Here is a 27,118-nt window from a genome sequence, read left to right as displayed (position 1 = left end):
TTTTCTGTGCCTGTGCCATCTATGCTCTTCTATTCTCTTCTACAGTATTACATCCTCACAGTCCTTTAGACTCCATATCATGTCCCATGTGGAAAATTAAGGAGTCGTATACCATCAGTTTAGGTTGACTCCCGTGGTACTTATCTATTCCACACTAGTTATATGATATAACTAGTGTGGAATAGATAAGTATTCATGTTCAATATTTATTTCACATCAGGCTATTCTATCTTTGCAAACCCCAGCAGCAGTATAACATTCCACATATAACAGCTCATGTAAGATGTAGCTATTCTATTCTATTATGTTCTATTCTATTCTAGTGTCTTAAATTTTGCATCTCAGTTTGCTAACACCAAGTGCTCGATCTGAATACTTCCATACTGGCCCATGCAGGGGACCTCTATTCCTCTATATACTATAAAGTATTTTCTATTCTATTCTATTCTATTCTTAAGCAGGCTAGAATAGAATAGAATAGAATAGAATAGAATAGAATAGAATAGAAAATACTTTATTGAATCCCTAGGAGGGAAATAATAATATCTTAATAAAAACATAATATCTGCACATAATTACATAGCATTACATCTGCATAGGTCCAAGCAGGCTATTAGAATAGAATAGAATAGAATAGAAAATACTTTATTAAATCCCTATAGGAGGGAATTTACATAATATCTGCACATAATTACATAGCTTAATATTTTTTATATTTCACAGTAAAAAAAAAAAAAAAGACTACCACATTCATTTTAAATATTTATAATGACCAATTTAAGTGGACAAACTTTCTGTTCAATTTCACAGGAGAGTATCATAACATATTTTCTAATGCAACCATTTCTATAACAATTCATGTGAAGGACGCAATCTATTTTATTCCGCTCTATTGTTTTATTCTAGTCGCTTGAACTTTACATCTCCGTTTGCAAACTCCATATCTGGCCTTGGGTCTGGGACGGTGTCTATTCTATTCTATTCTATTCTATTCTATTCTATTCTACTGTTCGGCCCACATTTGCTGGTGTGGTGTGTCCCATCGGATCTTTTTCAGCATCTGTCGCTTTAAGAAACCTGTGCGTTAAAACCTGCAGTAAACTGCCCGGAGGTGTTCACGATTGTCAAACATCACATCTTACGAGTGATTTCTTCTGAATTACACCGACTAGGAAGTGCTTCACTCGGGGTCATGGTATTCTTGTGGTCATTTAAAGGAATGTTTGCCCTCCCATGATAGGCTTCAGAGGACAGGACAGGGATGCTGCACCGATGCTGCTGCTGCCAGTTTGCTGGCTTCCTGATGTGAGTATCCCTCCCTCCCTCTCTCTCTCTCCCCCTCTCCCTCTCTTCAATGCGGCATTAAGATATGGGGCGACAAGCCACCTGGAAATATATTTTAGCTCCAACAGTAGCAACAGTAGTTTATGATTACAAAAATAATGCTGTTTAGCCTTCACTGAATAGAGATGAGTCTGGGAGGACACTTATGCAGCCATCGGCGGCTGAAATCGTCCTACTCTGGTAAGTTTTTTTTTTTTTTTTTTTTTTGCATTGGCTACAGTGATGTGATGATTACACCGGGACTGTTTCTTAAGGTTTTTTTTTTGTGTGCCACGGATGGTAGATTTGTATGCACCTCGGGGAAGCCAACACGAGGCCACCAAGGAGGAGTTTTTATTTTGCAGATGCAGGGAGTCCTTGACTTTGAGGTGGTGATGTCACATTTTTTAGGTAATCCCTTTGGTGTCATCAAACCATTGCACCATACTGCGATATGTTGTTAAAACATTAGGCTACAGGGATTTACAGGGGGTATAGCCTACCTGTTATCTGTGCTAAAGGTGTAATCAGATAAGCTATAGGGTCCGGGCTAAAATCAGAGCAGCTTCTATAAGATTAGGCACCAGCCTATCAGATTCTGGGGTTTCTAAATATGGAGGCTGTATCCTAACTGAAAATAAAAGGTTTCAATCTGATGTTGACCTGGGTCTTAACAATGTGATTGGTCAGCTGGACAGGCCTTTATATCAGCCCCTGGCTCTTGTCTACAAAGTTGATGTGCGTATCCCTGACTGCAGTGTGCTGGCGTCGGATCCCTGTGGCCTCTTGACTACGACTCCCAGAATTCAGCAGGGTCTAATTCACTCAGGCTATGCTGCAAGAAATCACTAATGTGATTGAAACACTAAATGTCACGACCATCACACTTAAAAGGAATTAAATGCACAATTAACTTTTAAAAGGGTATTTAAATTTTATGATTGTAAACCTTTTTGCCATGTCTGACCATTGTATTGTTTATTTTTTAAATACTTCTTAGACTTGCAGTGTATTTGTAGGCCTAGTGACTTTAACTTTAACCTATTAAATAATGGGGTGGAAACTTGAGCCAATCAGAACAGTTTACAGGCTACATTTATTAGGATAATGTTTTCAAAGTGGAATATATTTTACCAGGAGTTGGTGCAGAATGAAAATACTGACAGATACTCCTTGCTGAATGCAGCCTTATTTAGGCTAGTCCTACTATCTGTCCTACTATAGCCTAGTATTCTTCATGTTGAAGTTCAAATAGCCATCAAAATCATTTAATGCAAGTTCCATCAATCAAGCCGACCTTTACAGCAGATGCTGATCCAAAGATTGGAAGAGCTCCAGCTGATAGTCACTCACTTATCATTGTCAATGCAAAAAAATATCAATAGTTTTACTTCCGGAACACTGAGCCAGTAGAAGAGGACACAGTGAGGGATCCAGATTCTTCACTGTAGAAGAGTGTGACAATAAATATGTAAATAAATATTAGCCTAAACTCAAAATATAGACACTAGTGCGTGAATTTAAATACATAATCATCAGGATATAGGCAGTAGGTAAGCAAGCAATAAAGTTTTAAACTAAAACCTAACAAGGATAATTATTAATATGAGCAATAGAAATTGGCATCGTTGCGCATGCGCATAATCAACTATTCTCACAGTCACTGCATTGATAGTCTATCGGTTACATAGAGTTATAAAATCTAAAATTGGCCACTCTACGGACATATTGTGCACTCTCCAGGATTTCCAGGCCACGAGAGAAAATGCAGGGCTCCTCTGGCTGTAGACTGGGCCTGACCGAGTTGAAGACGACGCGGAAGTAAAGCGGGAGTGAACCCTCTCGCTTCGAGTCCGCGGCCGCTTCTCTCTTCCCGCAGTGTAATTCATTATTATTAGAACATCGCCTTTGAAGGAGTCAGTATGTTGTTGGAGGAAAAGGGTCATGTCACTTGCCATTGTTGTTGTTATTGTTTCCGGGAAGAACAATAACCTACCGTGAGATGTGTCGTCATTGTGAGGGGACCGTTAACGGCGCGCGCTGGACAGATACAAGTGAGTGGGGTTAGTTGGGATAGCAGCAGGATAACGCTCCTAAAGAGGCTAAACACCCGGCACCGGCGATACACGGGAAAAACAAAGCCTGTTGGCTTCAGTAACAACTATTTATTTCATGGGTCTTACTGCGTCTTATACAACGCCAAACGAGGTTATGTATGTGTTTACCACAGAGTTGTAGCGCGCGGACAGGTGTTTTAACAAGCAAAGTAACGGTTTTCTTGTTTTGCCACCTAGCTGTGTTCCGGGTGGAGTATCCCTGCGCCCAGTGCCAGAGATAGTCCGATGAACTCGCCTGTGCAGGGACACATAACAGCAACGAGATGGCCACCTGTCCAAACCCGTGGTAAGTTTAATGTGTGCTTTAAAATATTCTCGTGTGCATTACAGCAGATTGAATGGTAGGGAATGATAGCCCCCCTGCAGCACCCCACTGTCTGTCTTAATTTACTACAAATATATTTAAAAAAAATCACATTATTTCCATTATTCACCATTATAACTGTGTACTGTCATAGATAGTTGAATAGTGGCGTCTATAGAGATTTTCCCACCATCCTGCACTGGCTGCCACACCCATCCCAGCTTTAGTGACTACCACTTTGGACTCAGCTGCATGGGCTGCATGGGCTACAAGTGCTCCGATGCTGAATAAGCTGAAATATTTTTGCTTTATTGCTGTTAAGGTGTTGACAGGCGCTAACCTATAGGTTTTCCTTACATAACTAAAATACCCACAAATAGCAGTGCAGTCCATTTCCAGAGTATGGTGGTGGTGGTACTGTAATCATAGAGGCAGTTAACCAGCAACAAAATGACAGAGATAATTACCCTGCTGATGGGAAATAGCACCTCTCTCTTGAGAAAGAGATCAATATTCTTGTCCCTTACAACATTTTTAAAGGTTTTACTTTTTCATAACCTCTCACCCTACAGCCCTCAGTGCAGCAAAACTGCAGGCTGTGTCAGAAGATATGGGGGACAAAAAATCAACATCTAGAGTTTAACACACATGTCTAACTGCTACTAATGGACCATTACCAGATGGACATTTACACATTTCCATTCTCATGTTTCTTCAAAACCTAAACCTTGATCAATAATGGCTGCAAGCAAGGCTCCTGTGTCCTCTAGAGCACTGATCAAATTTGAGGGCCCCTTTTTCTCTGCTGATACACTACCGTGATTCAGCCTTATCAGTGCACTCTTTGGAGAGTACTCCATATGAACGACAAGTCACAGATTAAAATCCATATCTTTTGGAAGAAGTCATATGCACAGATGACATTAACAGAAGCTTAACAATAAAAACAGCTCACAATTAAATGTTTCCCATTGTGATTTATTTGTTGCCGTTGACAAGTATTGAGCAAATTTCTGCTTTTGACTTTACTTTTTAGGTTGCCATGGGTGACAGTCCGTCATGAGTACATTGGCCTAAGGTCATACCAGGTCTCTCCCTCCACATCTGTTCAAGATGTTAAACAGTTGCTCTATGAGGAGACAGATCTCCCAGTTGAGGAGCAACGACTGACTCACAATGGCAGAGTGGTAAGTCTTTGTTTGTTTGCGGCAGCTGTAAACATAGCACCAACATATACAAAAATGTGCAGTTTGAACATTTTCTCAGGAAGAAGGACATAGCCTTTATATTGCATTAGCGATGCAACAGCCAAATCATTGTGATCATTGTGACCACTGTTGTTTATAGCTTTAAGTTTTCAGTTCTCGGTTTTCTGGTTTGTTGATTCTTGGTTTCTCATGTACTGGATGGACTTTGCTGATTTCCAACTTCAACTTCAAGGAAAGCATTGGGGCAGAACATAGAAAGTAGTGTTATGTTTTAACAGAGGACCCCGTATGTTCAAACCAAAGACAAAACTCAAAAATCTAGGTTTGAAAAGTGAGATACTGTGTTGATTACTGCAGGCATCCCATAAAAGCCAGGTTTGGGTAGATTTTGTGCACTATTCTTATTCTTTATTTCTTTGTTGCACTGGATATGTGCTTTTTTTTTTTTTTTTTTTACAGTATTGTCTTTGTCTATCTAGAATTCAACATATTCTTCTTTGGTTTGTCAATGCTGGAAGACTGATTAGGGTCATTTAGTTTGTTTGCCTGCTGCCTACTCTGTGTGTTGGCTTTGCCACAGGGCAACCTGAGGTTTCTTTTTCTAGGAGTGGATAATTACCAGCAGCAAAAGGCCTGTTTTCATGACCTCGTGCCATAACTGCGGGGCAAGTTAAGTGACATCTATAAACTGATAACAGTGCCTTCATTATTAGAGATGCTGTGCGTGTCCCTCACAGGTTTATGCTGTTCTTTCTGTGAGGAATTAATTGAGTCTGTTTTTGATCTTATGACATAGCTGCATATCTATTTTTTCGTTTCTCTGTCTTTGTCTGTCATACCACTCTGATGGAGTAGTAATGCAGTGTAATTTAATATCAGTTTGGATGACTGCAGTTTGATATTCTGACTCACACTGTGGGCAACATGACTAGGCACCTCATCATCGCTGGACTGAACAATACAATAGTTCAGTTCCTGCATTTTTAGCACATTAAACCAAATAAGTCATACCAATGCCATATAAAAACATCTTTAGACATACTACATCTTCTACCATTAATGCTGCAGTTTTGTTGATTGTAATTTACTACCTTTTACAGTTTTTACAGTTACCCAATTTTATTAATTGAGGTATGTAATTATGCTAAACAAACAGAAATGTGAGTCATGCCCATTTGATAAATTAGCTACCGTTGTGGTAGTTAAATGTGCTGTATGATATTTGTTTGGTATTTTTTTTGTTTGTCAGTGTATGGGCTAATATTTCTGGAGTTGACCCCATGTCTGGGGGGCCTGGCAGATGGAAAGCACCAGGTGGTGGTCAGTGCTCGGAAGTCCTCCCTGATCTCATATGCAGAAATTAGCTGTGACTGAGCCACACACACAAATGAATACCACATGTACTGCAAGGTCAAGTTCTGTAGTTCAGAGTGTCACATTGAATGAATGTTTAAATTCTGTTCTGTAAATATTGTAAAATGAAATGGTTTCCAGTAGAAAAAAAATAGATTTTACATTGTTCCCCTTAAGTAAGTCTAGGTTTCACATTACATTCTTGTTCTGCCTGATACAATTAATAAAGAGCAGCAGCCTGACAGATGAGGCATTATGCCAGACGCTGTACTTAGCAGAGGAGTGGTATGCTTTTTAGAAGAAATTGAAAGTAAAGTTTAGCTTGTTCTCTGCGAGTTTCATGGGCATCCAGAGGCCAAATGAAGAAAACCACTTTAAACTTTTCTATGACTACACATATATTTTAGTTACGACAGGAAAACGTCCTCTCTATTCTTGAGATGAAAGCTAAATGCATTAGGAACAAGATATACTGTTTCTACTTATTACAACATCTAAGATAGCTTGTAAGCAATGTTTTCACCTGTACAAACGTCTCATGTAGATATATTTCACAGGTTTAAAGGTTGATTTACAACAATCACTTCCAAGTTAAAATTTGCTATTCTAATTTGAGCCCATGCCATTATGGGATGTAGTCTTAAAATTTATTGAGGTTGTTGGAGACAATAAGGTGTGGTACTGGCCTGAGAGGAATTCTGGCATCCCTATGAAAACATTGCTTTTTACAACAATACCACCAATAAGACAGTTAAGACTTTAAGTCCCTCAACCTGAACTGTATGAATGATTATTGCATAGTGCAGTGGCCATGATGAGAGTGATGACTGAGGGTTTTGCTTGTGCAGAGTCCACTTTGCCAGATGGCATGTTGATGTGCAAAGACTGCTGAGTGCAGTGGGTCACAGTGTCACCTTGAAAAGCCTCAAACAGTAGGAGTGGCAGCAGTATCAGGCCTGGTGACGACTCCCTGCTGCATCGATTCTGACAGAGACACTAGGAAAAACTGTAGATCACAGTAATGTTTGCAGTAACACTGCTCAAAAGAGTTGTGTGTAGGTTGTGTAAGAGACACAACCTGCACACCTGATAAATCATGATGGGGGGAAAAGTGACATTCAATCCCAGTGAGATTTCAAAGTGTTTTATGACAGATACAGTGGAGAAAAATTTGCCATTCTCTCCTAAAGCAAGTTAATTTCTTTATTTGAGAATATACAGTATCTCTACATTTCTACATTACATATTCCTCCCATGTACAACAAGTTATGATCCCTTTCTAATGCTTGTATACATTAAACATATTATCTCCATTCTCCATGTCAAACCTCTATAGCTGGATGACAGCATGCAGATCGGGACCTTGGTGGCCACGGGAAGCCCGGAGGTATCTATGGCATTGGAGGGAAGAGGCCTGAAAGGCGGAGGTAGGACCAAAATCACAGTGTCTCTGCAATGAACCAGTTCTTACAACAAGGAGGCTTACCTGTCTTGGCTTTTACAGGGAGGTTTGGACAGACGACGCCACCACTAGTTGAGTTTTTGAAGGATATTCTGAGGAGGTATCCTGAAGGTGGACAGATTCTGAAGGTAAATGTCAGGCTATTGTTTTCAATGGTTTTTTATTGAACATCATAGGCGTCATTTACGCTGGGGACGCTGGGGACATGTCCCCACCACTTTTTGTCAAGAACAATTTTGTCCCCACCACCAAATTAACTTAACATTATCCTAATGAAGAATGACGAAAAAACAGTCATCTTGCACCCGCTGTTTCTCTCGTGCTTGCTCACTCACTCACTCTCGATCCGCATATAAATGTTATTAAAAAAATAAAAAGGAAAAAACACAGATGCGCAAATTGAAATGACCTACTGTAGTGTAGTCTAACAATTCAATGATCACAGCTGATCCCCAGCTTGTCGTGCCACACCTGTCACGTCTTTGCTCATTTATTTGCTCAAACTTGGAGCCAGACCCGCCCGGTCCACTAGGAGACCAGAGTCTGGGGGGGGGGGGGGGGGGGGGGGGGGGTCATGGTCATTGTCCCCACCACTTTTCAAAGTAAACTGACACCCTTGTTGAACATTTAGCATCCACCAAAGTTATGCAGAGTTAACAATGAATGTTTTTAAGATAAAATTTAAGTCTGTAGGCTAATAAAGATATTAGTTTGCCCTTTTTAAAAACTTTTTTCACTATACATGACGTTTGATTATATTTAAGCTAACTGTGGCTTTACAAAGAAGTAGACTCTATTCTTTATCTCCCCTGGCCTGTTTGTGCTTATCAGCACGAACAGGAAAATGTGTTATGTTTTTCATCCATAATTGCATTTGTCCTTTGTTGTTTTATAAGAGCTCACTCACGAGAACCCTATTAACTGGCTGTAATGGAAACCTTTCTCCAGTGCATAATGAAAGATACAGCATCATGGGATTTGTAATGAGAAAATATGTCAAACTTGCACAAAAACAAAGGACATAGATTTATTTTGAATTGACTTGCTGAGATGAGCTGTAATACCACACAATGCAGCAACATTGCAAAGGTAAAGAGTTGAGGTCCCACTTAAACAATTCACTCTAATTATGCTCTAATTTCACCGTAATGCTATATGGAAAAAAAAAAGAAGCATCGGCCAAAAAGCTGATGTCATTGTGAACTTTCACTGTAAAACCCTACCTTCACAAATGCATGTTTTTTCTGTGTTTTATTTTGAAGGAGTTGATTCAAAATGCAGAGGATGCTGGAGCCACTGAAGTCAAGTTCATGTATGATGAGACAGAGTATGGAGTGGAGTCACTGTGGTCACCTGACATGGCTCAGCATCAAGGTTAGTAGTAAATAACTACTTATAGGATAGCCCAGTGATAAGTGACACTGTTATTTCATTGGAAAGCAAACACTCAAGCGTTTAGTGTTGGCAGGTATCTGTCTGATCCTCTGCTCTGTCCCTGTAAACCTGGAAAATAGACAAGCAAGTTTTGTTGCAGAGATTATTGAAATAATGCATTATTACTAATTGTAAATGTAACTGTACCTGCACTATGGTCAAATGTTTACACTAATGTGATTCTAACTTGACCTGTATTGCAGCAACAGCCTTGTACGTGTATAATGATGCTGTGTTCACCATGGAAGATTGGAATGGGATTCAGGAGATTGCAAGAAGCAGGAAGAGAGAAGATCCTTTGAAAGTTGGACGATTTGGGATTGGCTTTAACTCTGTGTATCATATTACAGGTGAGGATCATGTTGAAATGCTAATTATCATTTTTTAATGAAATGCTTTCATACAGCACAACCTATTTTCTCATGTGGAATTGATCTTCAAAAATGAAAATGAATGAATAATTTGTGCAAACAATTTTCTTAGCAAAATGTTGTTGTTGTTTAATTGGTTATACATTTTAGGCTTTGCCACTTAGGCTAATGTCCCTTTAAGATGTATTGAAAATAACACATTTTTACTGTATATCAGAATCAAAGACAATACTTGAAATAAAATACAAAAATAATGTGTTAAAAGTTAGCTATTATTGTCTTTAATGTTCATTTTGAAACTTCAAATATGTATAGCAGTAAAAACATATAATTTAATCTGTCTATGAAAAGTGAAAAAGCAGTGCTTGTTTCTCCTGCTTGTTTCTTAGGGTCTAGCAGGTTAAACTGTGGTAGCTCTGAACAGCTTCTAGGTGTAGGTGTGTGTAACTGTATGTGTATATTTATTACCTCATGAAGTGATAAACGTTTTTACATTTACATGTTTTCCTTCTCAATGTTTTAGATGTCCCCAGTATATTCAGTGGAGACCAGATTGCTATGCTGGATCCTCACCAGACGCTGTTTGGAGTGAATGAATCTGGACAGTGTTGGAACTTGAAGACAGACGTTAAGGAGATCACAGAGCTGGCTGACCAGTTTGCTCCCTACACTGGGATATTTGGGAGCTCTGAGAAAACCATTAAGGACGGCAGCTTTCCTGGAACTCTGTTCCGCTTCCCGCTCCGCATGAAACCCTCCCAGCTCAGTGGCAACATTTACAACAAAGAAAAGGTTTTGGAGCTCTTTGAGTCTTTCAAAGCAGATGCAGACACAGTGCTGCTTTTCCTCAAGAGCGTTCAGAAGATCTCCTTGCATGTGCGAGAATCGGATGGTACAGAGCGCATGTTGTTTCAGGTTACAGCAACTGAGAATACTGATGATAAGTTAGAAAGACCAAATGCACTTAAGACTCTGGGTCAGGCAATAGACAGCTACAGCAATGGTGTTCCCAGTTCTACCATCACATGTGTCACTTACCAGGTTAACATAGAGACTCAGGATGAAAAGGCTAAAGAGACTCAGAGAACAACTTGGATGGTTTGTAATGGAGTTGGGGGAAGAGGAATGTGTCCTGAGTTGGACTCCCTAGCAGATGACTTAAAGTTCATGCCCACTATTGGCATTGCCCTGCCTCTTACTTTGATAAACAGAGAAGATACAGGTGCCACATCTGGTTTCTCAGGACGGGCTTTTTGCTTCCTACCTCTTCCCCCAGGGGAGGAGAGTGAGACGGGGCTTCCAGTTCATGTCAGTGGCTTCTTTGGTCTCACAGACAACCGTAGGAGTATCAAGTGGCGGGAGGTGGACCAGTGGAGGGATCCAGCTGCTCTGTGGAATGAGCTGCTTGTAATCACTGTTATCCCCAGGGCTTACTTCACACTCATCACTGAGACTATCAAAAGGGTACAGACAAAAAAGGACCAAGACTTTCCATTGTCCCCTCCAGGGATTTATAAGGCCTGGCCAAACCCTAAGCAGATCAAGTCCCGCTGGAAACCTATTCTCCAGCCGCTGTTTCATGACTTGCTGCAGCAGGAAGTAATCTATTCCCTCAGTGAGAACTGGATCCGGGTGGACCAGGCTGTGTTCTCAGAACTGGACGAAGAGGAGGACATTTCAGCAACTGTAATCAACTACCTCCAAACCTCAGGAATGCAGGTGGCAAAAGTACCTGTTGCCGTGGACTCTGTCCTGGCTGCCTACACAGCTGAGTCCACTGAAGTGAGGAAGGTGACTCCATCTTTGGTGCGGCAGGTGATCAGGAAGTACAAACACAATGGTCCCTCACAGGAGAAGCTGGTACTGCTGGAGTTTGCGCTTCGTGATGCCAATTACAGCGACCTAATAGGACTGGAGCTCCTGCCATTGCAAGATGACACATTTACAACATTTTCATCTTCAGTCAGTGACAAAGATGCCATATACATTGCATCTGAAGAATGCCCCAGGTAGAGATAAAGTGAATTTTTTACTCTGAAAGTGAATTAAACAGGGGGAAATTAATTATATGAAATTATTAAGCACAAACAATACAGGTGCAAGTACACCTTAAAGTAATTGTGCCTTGCAAAGACCAATTGTAAGGTAAAAAAAATAATTCACATCCGAAAATCACATTCAGATATGCTTCGAAATATTAAAGAAAGGTTGGTGCCTGATTGTGTGATTGGCTTGTGAAAATCAAACAACAATTATGTGCAAATGGAAAGACTGGATTGACAAGAATTGTGTACATTTTTCCCTTTACTCATTCACATAAATTTAGCTCTCAGTGTATCTTCTTTTCAGTGTTCTTTTTAGTATTTTTCAGTACAGAAATTTGTTTGTCTTTGGAAGACATTCCAATTTAGCCTAGCTATATGGCACTCTTATATAATTTTTATTTTGGCGTCAAGTCAAATCAGTGAAACATTACACACAAACAGTACAAAAGAATTTCACTCATAATAGAATAACCAAGTTTACATGGCAATACATTTGATTCTGATTCTTAATTTATAAGTTTGTCTTTTCTGTCTGTTGCTTTTCCCTAAGATCTCTGTATCCAGGACTTGAGGGTCGTTTTATACTGGAGAACATTAAACCTTTGGTAATGGACAGTTTGAAGAAAGCAGCCAAATCCAGAGGTAATCTACCACATTTCAACATATATTTGTGTATTTTTAAATATCTTTACTCCCAAACAATTACTCTTCTCATTGTTTTATGTATACAGTGTGCAAATAAACTAAACAGTGACCAGAAGACTTGTATTCAAAAGTATCAGTTTAATATTTGTAATTTGTATAGGCTCTTATAATAAGTCTCTGAATCCAACCACAGATTTTAAAGGTCATGTGTGCAGAACTGTATCTCATACTGAAACGGAAAAATCCCCATGGTCCCTGTAATGACGATGGATTATGTGGGTTTAGTTGTATTGTTGTCACCTTACTCCTGCAGTGCCAGCAGGGCATTAAATGTGGTACACTGCAGATAGATAATTTAGGAGTGAGAGACAGAAAGAGAAAGAGACAGTGAGCATGCTGTTTCATGGAAGAGTTGTTTTTGTGCCACACATTCCACTCGATCCTGACTGCCCTCACTGCATACTCAGCCATGATTTTGACAAGAGGGCTATCAGCCAGGCAGAGGAGATATATTAAGTAGCAGATTTGTCCTCTGACCTTAAAATTAAGAATTAACATAATGTAATATTTCCCAGTTTTCTGTGAAGCCATCCATTTCCGATTCATTCTTATCTAGATGTGGATGGATTTTTTTTAAGAATTTCATTTTTGTATAGCCTTCCAATGTGTCTACAGTAGCTCAATGTTCATTAAGCATTTTGCATCTATTAGATATCTTTATCCTGCTGCCCACTCTGGACCTACCTTTGATGATAATATTAGACTACCACTTTTCAGACCATTTACCAATGCCAGACCCAGGCCTTTTTTCTCTTAAATCTCTAAAATTTGTCACTTGAATTACAGTGCAACAATATCTTTGGGGGTGCTCAGGTAGGTATTTCAAAGTGTGTCAAATACTCAACCTTTTTACTATTGACCTAAACTAATGCATGGCTGTGAGAGAGCACCTGTAAAATTCAGCCCTGTAGGTAAAACACATTCAGTCATCATCACTCTGATGTATTTTATGCAGATTAAGTGGTGCACTTTTTTACCACTGGCTTACTTGTTCTTGTTTCCCTGCACTTAAATGCTAAGAATTGGCCCAAGATTGACAGGATATTTGTATCAATTTAACAAATTGTGTGTTTGTGTTTGTGTTTGTGTTTGTGTTTGTGTTTGTGTTTGTGTTTGTGTTTGTGTTTGTGTGTGTATGTGTGTGTATGTGACGTGTGTGAACAGAACATGGTTTATGCAAGTGTGTTTGCATGGTTTACTTAAACAATATGTGCTGCAATATTACATAGTCTTAAATGTTGCATATGAATATACTAATTTTCATAAATAAACTGTTTTTGTTTTTTTTTAACTATTAGTGCCAAAACACTTGCTAGACTTGGTTGATTTTATGTTCATTTTTGGAAAAGAAAACTGTCAATTAGCCGTTTGCTTGATTTGACATCTGCCCTGAGAAACAGCCTGTTGTGCCTTGTCTTGCCTCAAGTGAAACAAAAATGGGTCTATTGTAAGTCCCAACAATAACTGTGAAAAGGCTTGCATTTTTCCTGTTACGAAATTAACATTTGTAATTGCTGCCTGCATCATGCAAAAGTAACTGTGTCAGCTTTAAAATAGCATTCAGTAACCACTGTAAAAAAAAACAACAACTAATAATTCCTTGTTTTTTAAACAGGAAGACCCTGCACTCAACTACAAGTGCTGAACCCTGAACGATCAGCTCGACTCATCAAAGAGATCCTATCAACAGCCTGGCCAACTAGAGACTTCATTGTACAGTGGGAACCTGGAAACAGAGAGTTGAAACATCCTACAGTCTCATGGCTGAAAATGATTTGGAAGCATCTCTATATAAATTTTGCTGAAGACCTAAGTAGTTTCGAAGACATGCCTTTGATCCCACTTGTGCCACTTGAGGAAAGTATGGACCTAGTTAAGCTTCTACGTCTCAAAACACCATCCCCTATAATTCTTGCAGATGAGGAAGAGGCACCGCTTTCTGAAAACCTCATTGACATCATGGAGAAGCTTGGAGGAGTAGTGATAAAGAAGATGGATTCCTGTTTGCAGCACCCTTTGCTAAAGAATTACATCCATCCTTCCTCTCCCGGTTTGCTCCTGCAAATTATGGATAGAATGGCAACACAACGTTTATCCAGCCAAGTTTCTTCTTTCTCAGTTAAAGAGAAGATTGCTCTCAGACACTTTCTTGCAGGGCTGTCTGACATTACAGAGAAGGAAAAGCATACCCTGCTTGAGCTTTCAATCTTTGAGAAAGTGGGGAACTGCCCTGAAGGCACCTCAGCATTCACATCACTGAGAGGAGCTAGAGCATTACATCATAGAGCCAAGTATCCACCAAATGTGAAATTATCTGTAAATCTTGTGGGTTGCTCTGACGAGGAATCAATCCGCCTCATCAAGATGCTGAACGGAGAACAGGTGAAAACAACAGAATGTTTGAAGATTATTATTCAGGATATTGAGAGGGGTTTCTACGCAACAGATGAGATATCCCTAATCATGCTTTGGGCCCTAAAACATCTGGCGTTTCTGAAGAATGAAAATGCATCTGTGATTGGATGGCTTTCTGCTCTAAAATTTATTCAGTTGCCCAGTGGAAAGTCAGTTAAAGCTTCTGATCTCTTTGATCCTGGGCTGGAGATTTTACAGAATCTGTTCTACAAGGAAGAGAAAACCAGGTTCCCCCCAAGTACTTTCACATCCTCCCCTGATATTCTTCATTCAGTTCGACAACTTGGACTGAGGAATGAAGTACAGCTCAGTGAAAAAGATGTACTTCATGTGGCAAAGAAGATAGAAGAGTTACAAAGCAGCAATGAGCCTGAGTGGGACTTGATAATCAAAAAGGCTAAAACTCTCCTGCAGATACTTAACAGACAAACCAAGCTGGTAAAATCAGCTGATGCTCAGACATCATTGCTAAAACTGAAATGGGTACCTGTCTGCAAAGAAAGACCCCCAACTTACCCCAAATCCCTTGCCTGGGTTGGAGATACTCTCAACATCTGCTCATTGTCTGAGATGTGTGATATATCCCATGCAGTGCTTGTGGGATCTTCAGTAGCACTTGTTGAACACACATCTGCAGGTATGAAGAAAGCACTGAAACTAACTGTAGAGCCACAGGTGGATCAAGTGTTGCAACATTTGAAAGCAGTGAATGACTGGCACAAATCCCAAGCATTCACCACAGAGGATTGGTATCAGTTCCAGCAGATCTTGTTTGAGATTTATGCCTTCATGCAAGCTCACCTTGAGGATGCAAGAGAAGCAATGAAATCACTGCCTTTTGACTGGGTGTGGACAGGGAAGACATTTTCATCACCTGGCCACACAGTCCTAAAACCCCTCCCTGATCTAGACTTGCAGCCTTACCTGTACTCGCTGCCAAAGACAATTAGAAAGTTTCACAAGCTTTTCAAGTTTTGTGGTTCAGTTGAAGAGGTTGTCCCAAGCCATGTGTTTGAAGTTATCAGCACCATCCGACAAAGATGTGAAGGAGAGATTACCAAGGAGGAAAGCAAACATGATATTCTGCTTTTGATCAATATCCTGAGATGGTTGTACAACAACCAGATAACTGTGGATACTAACATGCATGTGCCCATTCTTTGTTACAAGGACCCAAACAAATTAGCCATGAAGCCCATTCATGAATGCACCTACTGTGACATCAAGGTTGACGATTTGAATGATTTACTCGAAGATGCCTCAGAGCCGATAATATTAGTCCATGATGACATCCCCATGAAAACTGCGGAGTGGCTGAAGGTGCCGTGTTTGAGCACAAGATTGATAAACCCAGAGAACCTTGGCTTTGAACAATCAGGCCAACGAGAACCTCTAACAGTCAGAATAAAGAACATCTTGGAGGAATATCCATCTGTAGCAGACATTTTTAAAGAGCTCCTTCAGAATGCAGATGATGCTAGTGCAACAGAGTGCAGTTTCCTCATTGACATGAGAAAAAACCCTGACATTCGAGAGAATCTCCTTGACCCTGGTATGATTGTTTGCCACGGGCCCTCCCTATGGTCTTTTAACAACTCTGTTTTTTCAGATACAGACTTTCTGAACATCACAAGGTTAGGTGGATCAGTGAAGAGATGTGAAGCAGACAAAGTTGGCAAGTTTGGCTTGGGATTCAACTCAGTTTATCACATTACTGACATCCCCATCATAATGAGCAGAGAGTTCATGATCATGTTTGACCCAAACATCAATCACATCAGCAAGCACATCAGAGACAGGTCTAATCCAGGGATCAAAATCAACTGGAGCAAACAACAGAAGAGGCTGAGAAAATTCCCCAACCAATTTAAACCTTTCATTAATGTCTTCAACTGCCAGCTTCCTCTTGCTCAGGACTCCCCATACAAATTCAGTGGTACACTGTTTAGACTACCATTCAGAACAGAGCAGGAGGCCTCAGTCAGTGAAATCAGTAGTTTGTACTACAACACGACAGACATCTATTCCCTGGTCGACGAGTTCAGCATATGTGGCCATCGGTTCATTCTGTTCACACAGCATGTTGGAAGCATGGTCTTAAAATACCTGAAATATGAGGAACCAAATCCAGCAGGAGCACAAGATGTTGTGGCCATCAACAAAAGTGTGTGGTCTTCCAAAGCCTCATACGGACCTCTGAGTATCCTGAAATCTGCAGCAAGAGTTATGAAGAAAGTTGCAAGCACCAACAAGGTACCAGCTGATGTTCCCAAGTCTGGCTGCATCATACGTGTTGTTGTTGAAGAGTTTCATAATGTGTTCAAACGCATTGTTGATCTCCACTCCCCATTATTCAGAGGTTCAGAGGAAGATCCCAACCAGTACTTTGAGATGGCTGCTAAAGGGATTCAGACAAGAAGGCTCACAGATGAAATGCCCCCAAAGGCAGTTGAGGTCACCAACTGGCTCATTTGCTCATGCATGGATGTAACTGAAGCACTCAAGTTTTCCCTCAGTGATAGTGGAAAAAGACTTGGATTAGTGCCTTGCGGAGGAGTTGCTGTTCTGCTCTCAGAGGAAGAAAATCGCAAATGGATAGTAAAGACAAACACCACGCCAGTTGGAGAGGTCTTTTGTTACTTACCTCTCAGGATTAAAACAGGCTTGCCAGTGCATATTAATGGCTGTTTTGCAGTGACTTCCAACCGCAAAGAAATCTGGAAGACTGACACCAAAGGACAGTGGAATTCTGTGTTCATGAGACATGTCATTGTCCAGGCATATTTGGCAGCACTCACAATGCTACGTTCAATGGCTGAAAGTGGAGAACTGCTTGACTACAACTATTATGCAGCATGGCCAGATCCAAGTCAGGTGCATGATGACTTCACACTGATTAGCCAGGGTGTATACCAAGAAATAGCCAAGGGGGGTGACAGTGAGCATGCAAATGTTTTCTCAGATGGCAAAACCTGGGTGTCAATCAAGTATGTCAGATTCCTTGATGATGCCTTACTCTGTAGGCCAGACATTGGTCCTGCTGCTTTCAAGATATTCTTGAAATACCTCAAGAAGAGTGGCTCACAAAACCTCTGTGCTGTTGAGCTGCCTGACTGGGTGAAGGAAGGATTTGATGATGCTGGATGTAAAGGAAAGTTAATGGAAAATACTCTGACTGAGAAGGAGTTCTTTTCAGATGTATTTTTTCCTCACATCCAGGAAATTGACAGAGAGCTTCGAGACCCCCTGATGCATTATGTTTTGAACGAGAAACTGGAAGATTTTGCATCAATACTCAGGGTTACTCCTTGTATCCCATGCTCTGGCCCAAACAAGGAACTTGTTTTGCCTTCCAGACTTATTCACCCAGAGGGACGGGTTGCCAAACTCTACAGCACTGATGATGGAAGATTTCCTGAAGGGACTTCTAAGGACTACCTAAACCCTGTGTGTTTAGTGAAACTGGTGCAGTTAGGCATGGTGAAAGATGACCTGTCATGGGAAGACCTAATTGAACGTGCTCAGTCTGTTGTTGATCTTAATGAAAGTGATCACGCAGCTGCATGCTTTCGCAGCAGTATCCTACTCAGTCTCATTGATGAGAAACTGAAGATGAGAGACACTGCAGCAACTGAGCTCCTAGAGAAGCTACAGGACATCAAGTTCCTTCCATTCCTGACAAGACCTGCAGGTTTCTCACTACCATGGCATGGGAACAACTTTTCCCCATCCACAATGTTCTCTGCTAGAGAACTCTTCACAACTGAACATCAGGACACAGTCTGTCTGATGAAGCCAATCCTGAATGAAAATTCACCATCTTTCAAAGGTTGTGGTGCAATGTCATTGGCTGTAAAAGACTGCCTTGGTCTGATAAGGAAGCCCTCAGTTGGACTGGTCATCAGTCAGCTCAAAAAACTCTCTCAATCATTTGATGGTGTCACACTGTATCAGGAAAACATAACAAATGCCTGTTACAAGTATATACATGAAGAAATGCTACAGGCTGAAAATGCAAAAGAAGAAATAAAGGAGGAACTGAAAGCATTCAACTCCATCCTAGTGGAGAACACATATGTCAATCCCTCCAAAGTTGCATTCCACCTGAATTTTGATGCAGCTCCTCATCTTTATCAGCTCCCTAACAAATACAGAAACAGTTGTCGCGAGCTCTTTGAAAATGTTGGGGTACAGCCTAGCTTTACAGTTGAAGATTTCTCAGCAGTCCTTGAAACTGTGAAGCAGGAATGTGGGAGACGGGCACTCACTGAGGATAATTTCCAGTTGTGTCGCAGAATTATTAGTGAAGGAATATGGAGCTGGATACGGGACAAGAACCAAGAATACTGCCAGGCAAATTATGGTGGGATTCTGTTACCTGACTCCAATCTGACACTGCAGCCATCAAAATCGCTATGCTACAATGATTGCCCTTGGATCAAGGTCAGAGACTCTTCTGTGAAATACTGTCACGGGGATATTCCAAGAGAGGTTGCGGTGAAATTAGGAGCAATCCCAAAACGTCACAAAGCCTTGGAGAGGTATGCCTCAAATGTCTGCTTCACTCGGCTTGGAAGTGAGTTTGGACAGAAAGAAAAACTCACAAGCAGAATTAAGAGTATTCTCAATGCTTACCCATCAGAAAAAGAAATGCTAAAAGAGCTGCTTCAAAATGCAGATGATGCCAAAGCAACTGAAATTTACTTTGTTTTTGATCCAAGGACACACCCTACAGACAGGATATTTGACGATAAATGGGTTCCAATGCAAGGGCCTGCACTGTGTGTGTATAACAACCAGCCTTTCACAGAGGATGATATCAGAGGCATACAGAATCTTGGAAGAGGAACAAAAGAGGCAAATCCAGGCAAAACTGGTCAGTATGGTATAGGATTCAACTCTGTCTATCACATCACTGACTGCCCATCCTTCATCTCAAACAATGACATTCTGTGCATTTTTGATCCTCATGCACAGTATGCACCAGGGGCTACATCTGTGAGTCCTGGAAGAATGTTTAGAGACTTGGACTCTGACTTCAGATCTCAGTTTTCAGATGTTTTAAATCTTTACCTCGGTGCTCATTTTAAGTTAGAACGCAGCACAATGTTCAGATTCCCTATTCGCTCTACAGATATGGCAAAGATCTCAGAGATTAGTTCAGTTCCTGCATCTGACAGAATGGTGCAAAACCTTCTGGATAAGCTAAAAACTGACGGCGCAGAGCTTCTGATGTTCCTCAACCACATGGAAAAAATATCAATCTGTGAAATTGATAATGCTTCTGGAAAACTAAAAGTACTCTATTCTGTAACTGCCAAAATAACAGATGGTGATAGGCTGAAACGCAAACAGTTTCATGCCTCAGTCATTGATAGTGTGACCAAAAAGAAGCCGCTCACTGCTATCCCTGTCCAGCAGATAACCTACACAATGGACATAGAAGACACTGATGGAACTTTGACTACATGGGTGATCTGCAACAGATCTGGTTTCCCTAACATTGAAAATGTCTCAAAAGGTGTGATCTCAGCACACAAAAATGAAGACATAACTCTATTTCCACGTGGAGGGGTAGCTGCATGTGTAAGTCATAACTACAAAAAACCCCACAGAGCCTTCTGCTTTCTGCCACTGTCACTGGAGACTGGCTTACCTTTTCATGTCAATGGACATTTTGCTCTAGACTCAGCTAGAAGAAACTTGTGGAGAGATGACAATGGAGTAGGTGTAAGGAGTGACTGGAATAACAATTTGATGACATCCCTCATAGCTCCTGCCTGCGTGGAACTGCTGATTCAGTTAAAGCGCCGATACTTCCCAGGGCCAGATCCCACAATGACTGTACTACAAGGAACACCACTTCATGTTGTTAAAGACACATTGAGGAAATATATTTTCTTCTTCCCAGTCAACAGACTTGATATACAACCAGACTGGTACTGCCTAGTTAAAGCAGTGTACAACAGTATCCATGCTGAGCTGAAGCGTCTGCTTCCAGTAGTCAGAGCAGCACAAATTGACAACTCTGACATGCACTCTGTTGTTTATATTTCCTGGGTGAATACATCCACAGCAAACAAAGGCAGAGCCTTCTTTGATAATCTGTTACAAGATGAGCTTCAGCACTTGAAAAACAATGAGTACAACATCACCCCAAGGAAATCTGTGGCCGAAAACATCTACAGGCTAAAAACCCTGCTTCTGGATATTGGTTTCAACCTGGTTCACAGTTGCGATGAGACTGCAAATCTCTACTTTTGCTTGCAGGATGCAGGGATACCAGTCAATTATGTAACACCAGAGGATGTCCGCTACTTTCTTCACACTTTCTCATCACCAGACACATCTTGTCATGTTGGAAAACTTCCATGCCGTCTCCAACAGTCCACCTACAAGCTAGTTCATAACCTAAAGATTCTCTTCGACTACTGTTTCAAAGACATAGAAGTGGATGAAATCAAAATTGACAGTTTGCCTCTGTTGTTAACAATGGACAACATGCTTCAGGTATTTGATACCAAGAGACCAAAGTTCCTGACAACACATCACGAGCTAATCTCATCGAGGAAAGAAATGTTCATGAATACATTGTACATCAAGTACAGTGACATCCTGTTGAGCTCAGGAGCTGCAAAGGTTTTTGACATCAGCAGCTTTGGTGACCTACTGGGGTCTGTTCTTCCAAGAGAGTATCGAACAAGGATCCCTGTGAAATGGAGAGATACCTTTGCAAGTGAATCTTGGCTTAAGAATGTGTGGAATTTCATCAGTGAAAATATTGCTGTTAAGGAGGATCAGATGGATGTCAAACCCAGTTTTGACACAGTGCTTGACATTCTGAAAGACTGGGCTTTGCTACCTGGAATCAAATTCATGGCAAGAGAAAAGATAGTTGTGCCTGAGCATGATGTGCTTCTGCCTCTGAGTTTGATGAACATAGCCATATTTCCACATGGCCAAAATGACAAAGTTTTCCACACCCTAATGAAAGCAGGGTGCATTCAGCTTGCAGTGAGCAAAATGTGTGTCAAAGAGAGTCCAGTTGTGCCTTTTTTGGCACAGTACACAGCAAACATTGAAAATCCATCAAGTGTTCTGAAAGCTGTGGAGTACATGATTCAGACATCTGCATTCAAAGAAGCGAACCTAACTGACAAGGACTTTGAGGCTCTTCTGTTGTATTTCAACTGCAACTTGGCTAATCTCACACAACAGGATGTACAGAGCCTGAAACTCATCCCATGCTTTAAGTCAGTTAGTGGGAGGTACATCAGCATTGCAAACTATGGGGCAAACTATGTCCTTGCAAAAAGCATTCCTACGGCAGACATAGACAAATGGACTCACACAGCCTCCTTTGCCTTTCTTGCTGACTGTCCACAGTTGAAAGACCTATATACCTTTCTTGGCTGTATGCCAATTGATGACTTAGAAGTCTACCTTCAACATCTCCTGCCAAGGTTTGAGAATCTGTCCTATGATGCCAAAGTTGAACACATTGTCTACTTGAAAGAGAGACTTTTGTCGATGGAAGAATCATGTGAGATGAAAGATCAGCTCTATGAGAAACTGGAGGGACTGTCATTCATCTTTGACTTCACAAACAGACTCAGGCCAACCAAGTTCTTCTATGATGAGACAATTAAAGTGTTCGAAGTTATGCTACCTGCTAAATCATTCATACCCAGTGACTTTTTCAAGAAAGTTGAGCAAGTGTCAAAACCAAAGAATGGGACATTGCTACTCACCTCATGGATAACCTTTCTGAGAAATATTGGTCTCAAGCACGAAATTTCCCAGCAGCAAGTTCTTCAGTTTGCAAAAGAAGTCAGCATCAAAGCCCAGACAGAGAGCTGGACCAAAGAAAAAGTGCAAATCATAGTTGATGTTCTCTTGAACCATATTTTCAAAGAGAGGACAGACCTGTTCCACGGTACTTTTCTGAAAGAGCTCTCAATGATACCATTCCTCTGTCCTGAGAGAGCACCAAAAGAACTCATCAAGCTTCATTCACAGTACCAAGAGATGAGTGGCACACTTCCTCTGATTCGTTTCAGTGGGTCCCAGGTAAATCCAAAATTCAAGCAAACAGATGTTATTCACTTGCTTTGGACATCCTGCCCAATTCTTCCAGAGAAAGGTACTCCATCAAGTATAAAGGACCAGGAAGGGAGCACTCTCACTGGACAGGAACAACTTGACCAAGTGCTTAACATGTTAGGTGTCAGCTTGGACCCACCTTTGGAGAAAGTCATAAGCAACTGCAAGAACATCTGCAACTTATCTAGTCCAGATGATGAAATGGTGAAAACCAGAAACAAAGTTTTAAGGTCAACCTACGAGTTCCTCAATGCAGATAAAAGAGATTTCCGTTACCAGCTACGTGGGGTGGCCTTTGTCATGGTTGAAGATGGTTGGAAATTGCTGAAACCTGAAGAAGTTGTCATTAATCTGGACAATGAATCTGACTTCAAACCCTACTTGTACAAATTGCCTCTAGAACTTGGTACCTTTCATCAGCTCTTCAAACTCCTTGGTACAGAAGATGTTGTGTCTACCAAACAGTATGTTGAAGTACTGTGGAGAATTTACAGAAGTTCAGAGGGCAAACAGCTTGACCCAAATGAAATGAGAACTGTGAAAAGGGTTGTTTCAGGATTGTTCAAGTCTCTACATAATGATCCAGTGGAAATTCGCAAAGACCTGGAGAGTCTCAGAGACTTGCTGTTTTATCTGCCAAGTCATGATGGTAGATTGGCAAAATCCAATAGTTTAGTGTTTGATGATGCCCCGCACTACAAGAGCAGAATTCAGGGTAATGTTGGAGTTCAGATGCTCGTGGACATGAGTCAGTGCTATCTAGGAAAAGATCATTCTTTTCACACAAAGCTGATCATGCTACTTCCACAGAAACTAAGACCCAGACTGTTGAGTAGCATTCTTGAAGAGCAACTTGATGAGGATTCTCCAAGAATGTGCCAGTTCGGAGCTCTTTGCTCACTTCAAGGTCGCCTTCAGCTGTTGCTGTCATCCGAGCAGTTCATCACAGGACTGATCAGAATAATGAAACATGAGAATGACAATGCATACCTTGTGAATGAGGAAAAAGCCATACGTCTCTGCAAAGCACTTTGTGAAGGACTCAAAGTATCTTGTTTTGAGAAACTCCAGACAACATTAAGAGTGAAAGGATGTAGTCCCATTCCTCACAGCCGTAGTGAAACACTTGCCTTCCTCAAGAGGTATGGGACAGCAGTGATACATCTCTACATTCAGCATTCAGACAGTAAAGACATTAATTTCCTATTGGCACTGGCAATGACATTAAAGTCTGCTACAGACAATTTGATTTCTGACACATCCTATCTTATTGCCATGTTGGGCTGCAATGACATTTACAGAATCACAGAGAAGCTGGACAGTCTTGGTGTTAAATATGACTCAACAGAGCCTTCAAAGCTTGAGCTGCCCCTCCCTGGGACCCCCATACCAGCTGAGATACATCACACACTCCTTATGGATCCAATGAATGTATTCTATCCAGGTGAATATGTGGGTTATCTTGTAGACTCTGAGGGAGGAGACATATATGGGTCCTACCAGCCTACCTATACATACGCAATCATTGTTCAAGAGGTAGAAAGAGAAGAAGAGGAAAACACAAGCTTTCTTGGAAAATGCTTTCAGATTGATATTGGATATAGTGAGTACAAAATAGTAAGTTCCCTCGACTTATACAAATTCTCAAGACACGATGAAAACACCCATGTTCGAGACACAAGTGCCCCATCAACTCCTACCAGCCCAGACTGTCGCTCCTCTGGTCTACGAATGGTCCATCCCCTTTTTGCTGGTAAAGAAAACCTCAGACCCCCTCCTCAAAAGCAATCGCCAAAAAAATTAAAACTTCATGCATTGCCTGAGATCCTGAAAGAAGTGACCTTAGTTGTTGAACAAGCTTGGAAGCTTCCTGAAACAGAAAGGAAGAAGATCATTCGCAGATTGTATCTGAAGTGGCATCCAGACAAAAATGCTGAGAATTTGGACATTGCAACAGAAGTCTTCAAGCACTTGCAGAATGAGATCAATAGGATGGAGAAACAGTCGTTGGCTGATCAGCAAAATACAGACCGAGCTTCTAGGAGATCCTTCTCCACATCATCATCGCGGTTCCAATCAGAGAAGTTCTCATTTCAAAGGTTTTATTCATCGTGGAATCAAGAAGCAACAAGTCACAAGTCAGAGAAGCAGCAGTTCAGGGAACATAATACAAGCTATGCAGGTTCATCATCACATTCTCATCGTTTCTTTGTGCCCCCAACTTTCAAGACAGTTGGAAACCCTGTGGAGGCCCGCAGGTGGCTGAGGCAAGCCAGAGCAAACTACTCTGCTGCTCGCAATGATCTTCATAAAAATGCCAATGAGTGGGTTTGTTTCAAATGCTACCTAGCCACAAAGCTTGCATTGATAGCTGCAGACTATGCAGTCAGAGGAAAGTCAGACAAAGATGTAAAACCAACTGCTTTGGCTCAAAAAGTGGAGGAGTACAGCACACAGTTAACAGGTCTTGCCAATGATGTCCAGATCCTGGAAGGATATGGCGTGGACAGCCTGAGAACTCGGTACCCTGATCTATTGCCATTTCCACAAATTCCCAATGACAGATATACGTCAGAGGTAGCAATGAGAGTGATGGAATGTACTGCACGGATTATCATTAAGCTTGAAAGCTTTGTGCAGCAAAAAATATAATACTGTTGTCAAAAGATGACAATGAAACTACAATATGCATAGATCCTCAGTGGAATAGAGGATATCCGTGGCTGCGTGCAATAGAGATCATGTATATCACTTTGAATAAAGTAGAACTGTCCAGCTGGCAGCTTATGGTATGCAGTTTCTACCTGTGATGGTGGTGCTGTGGCCCATGCACAGTAAATAAATGAATGGCTCCCATAACTGCTGTCTAAATATACATTTGCTGTAATATGTGAAAGAAAAATTGCATATGCTGTATAAACAAATGCCTCAGCAATACTTTTTGTTTACCAAAGTCCCCATACTGAACCTGTTTGCTTTGAGTTTTTAAAAAAAATGCTGCTTTTTTACTTTGTCTTTTATAACTAAAAAAAGAAATATATATATATTTTCTTGCAACAGAAAACCAGTTGAGTCTACATAGAGGTTGCACCTGTAATGAAAAAAATAAACTCAAACTACAGCAGTTACTTTCATGCAACATGTCCTATTTGCAAGATCTCAGCAAGGCAAGGAAATACAATCATGTCTGTAAATTTACTTTTTTTAAATGGTTGATTTCATATCATTTCTGTAAATTTGTAAATTTTCTGTAACATAGCCAGTCACTTGTTTATGGACAAAGCACTTTTTTGAAACTCCTCATGTATTCACACTTGCACTTGTATAGCGCTTGTGTCACACTAGCAACTCCGGAGAATCTAGCTGTGAATGGGAAACTTTATGTTACTTTAAAAATAATTGTGTTTTTTTCATTGGGGATGTTTTGTTTTGACTATGTTAAATGTTTGTTGTGCGTCATACAGTAACATTAGTTGACTCTTTTGCATTAATATCTGTTCCTATGAACCATTTGTGTACCCTAAAAATAGCAAGTCTGCTTTGATAACTACAGAGGTTTTGGATGAGGCAATGACAGCTGCAGCCAAGCTTATGCTTAAAGAAGTCATTCAAATATTGTTTCTTTACAGTGATGGCCTGTTTGGCAATCTTCAGTAAGATGGTGTGATAGAATAAAGAGCCATATATATGCTATAATCTGGGCACAACCCTTAACATGTTAACTTTTGTCAGCATGAAACTATGTTCATACATTTTTAGTAATTTGAACTTTTCTGGTTTAAGGAACATAGAACAACATCAGACTGTGGTGCTTGTGTGTTTTTACAGCTTTGTTTTCCATTTTATTTGAAAAAACATACTGACCACATATTATGTCATTTTGAAACATAATTTCAAATGTGCTTCTTGGTATCTGTTGTCTTATTGCACCTCAAGCTTGAGGTGACTCAGCTGAAGGTGTCTCCTTGGATAAACCACCTTGGAGTACTTGTGTATCATGTATTATGTACATGTATACATATTGATGTGCACTGTGCCATAGGAAGGCCTAATAAATTCCACTTAAATAAATTGTGTCAAATTTGTCCAAAGTCACATCTTCTGAATAAGATTAGAACATTTGTTATCTTGGCTTGTGGGTGGCAGAGGTAAACCTCTGTTGTGTGGGTCCTGGTGGCAAAGCAAAGCAAATCCACTAGAGTGCACCACAGAGCTACAGTATAATTATGCCCAAGACACTATCCATTCATGGTCTAGCTTTGTTAACAGCAGAAAACG

General features: G+C 40.7%; 1 protein-coding gene across 1 annotated transcript; it reads left to right on the top strand.

Annotated features, from left to right (window-relative positions):
* The first annotated feature begins 3,236 nt into the window (after positions 1 to 3,236).
* Positions 3,237 to 26,863, top strand: sacs (sacsin molecular chaperone). The gene is made up of 10 exons (XM_083985181.1): positions 3,237 to 3,377; positions 3,618 to 3,726; positions 4,781 to 4,931; positions 7,642 to 7,732; positions 7,810 to 7,895; positions 9,030 to 9,141; positions 9,405 to 9,551; positions 10,096 to 11,581; positions 12,168 to 12,259; positions 13,938 to 26,863. The coding sequence occupies exons 2-10, from the start codon at positions 3,704 to 3,706 to the stop codon at positions 25,490 to 25,492; spliced, it is 13,743 nt and encodes a 4,580-aa protein (XP_083841307.1). The 5' UTR covers positions 3,237 to 3,377; positions 3,618 to 3,703; the 3' UTR covers positions 25,493 to 26,863.
* The last annotated feature ends 255 nt before the right edge of the window (positions 26,864 to 27,118 follow it).

Source organism: Trachurus trachurus, assembly GCF_905171665.1.
Source record: "Trachurus trachurus genome assembly, chromosome: 13".
In the NCBI taxonomy this organism is placed as follows: Eukaryota; Metazoa; Chordata; class Actinopteri; order Carangiformes; family Carangidae; genus Trachurus; species Trachurus trachurus.
This window is presented reverse-complemented; position numbering and strand designations above follow the sequence as displayed.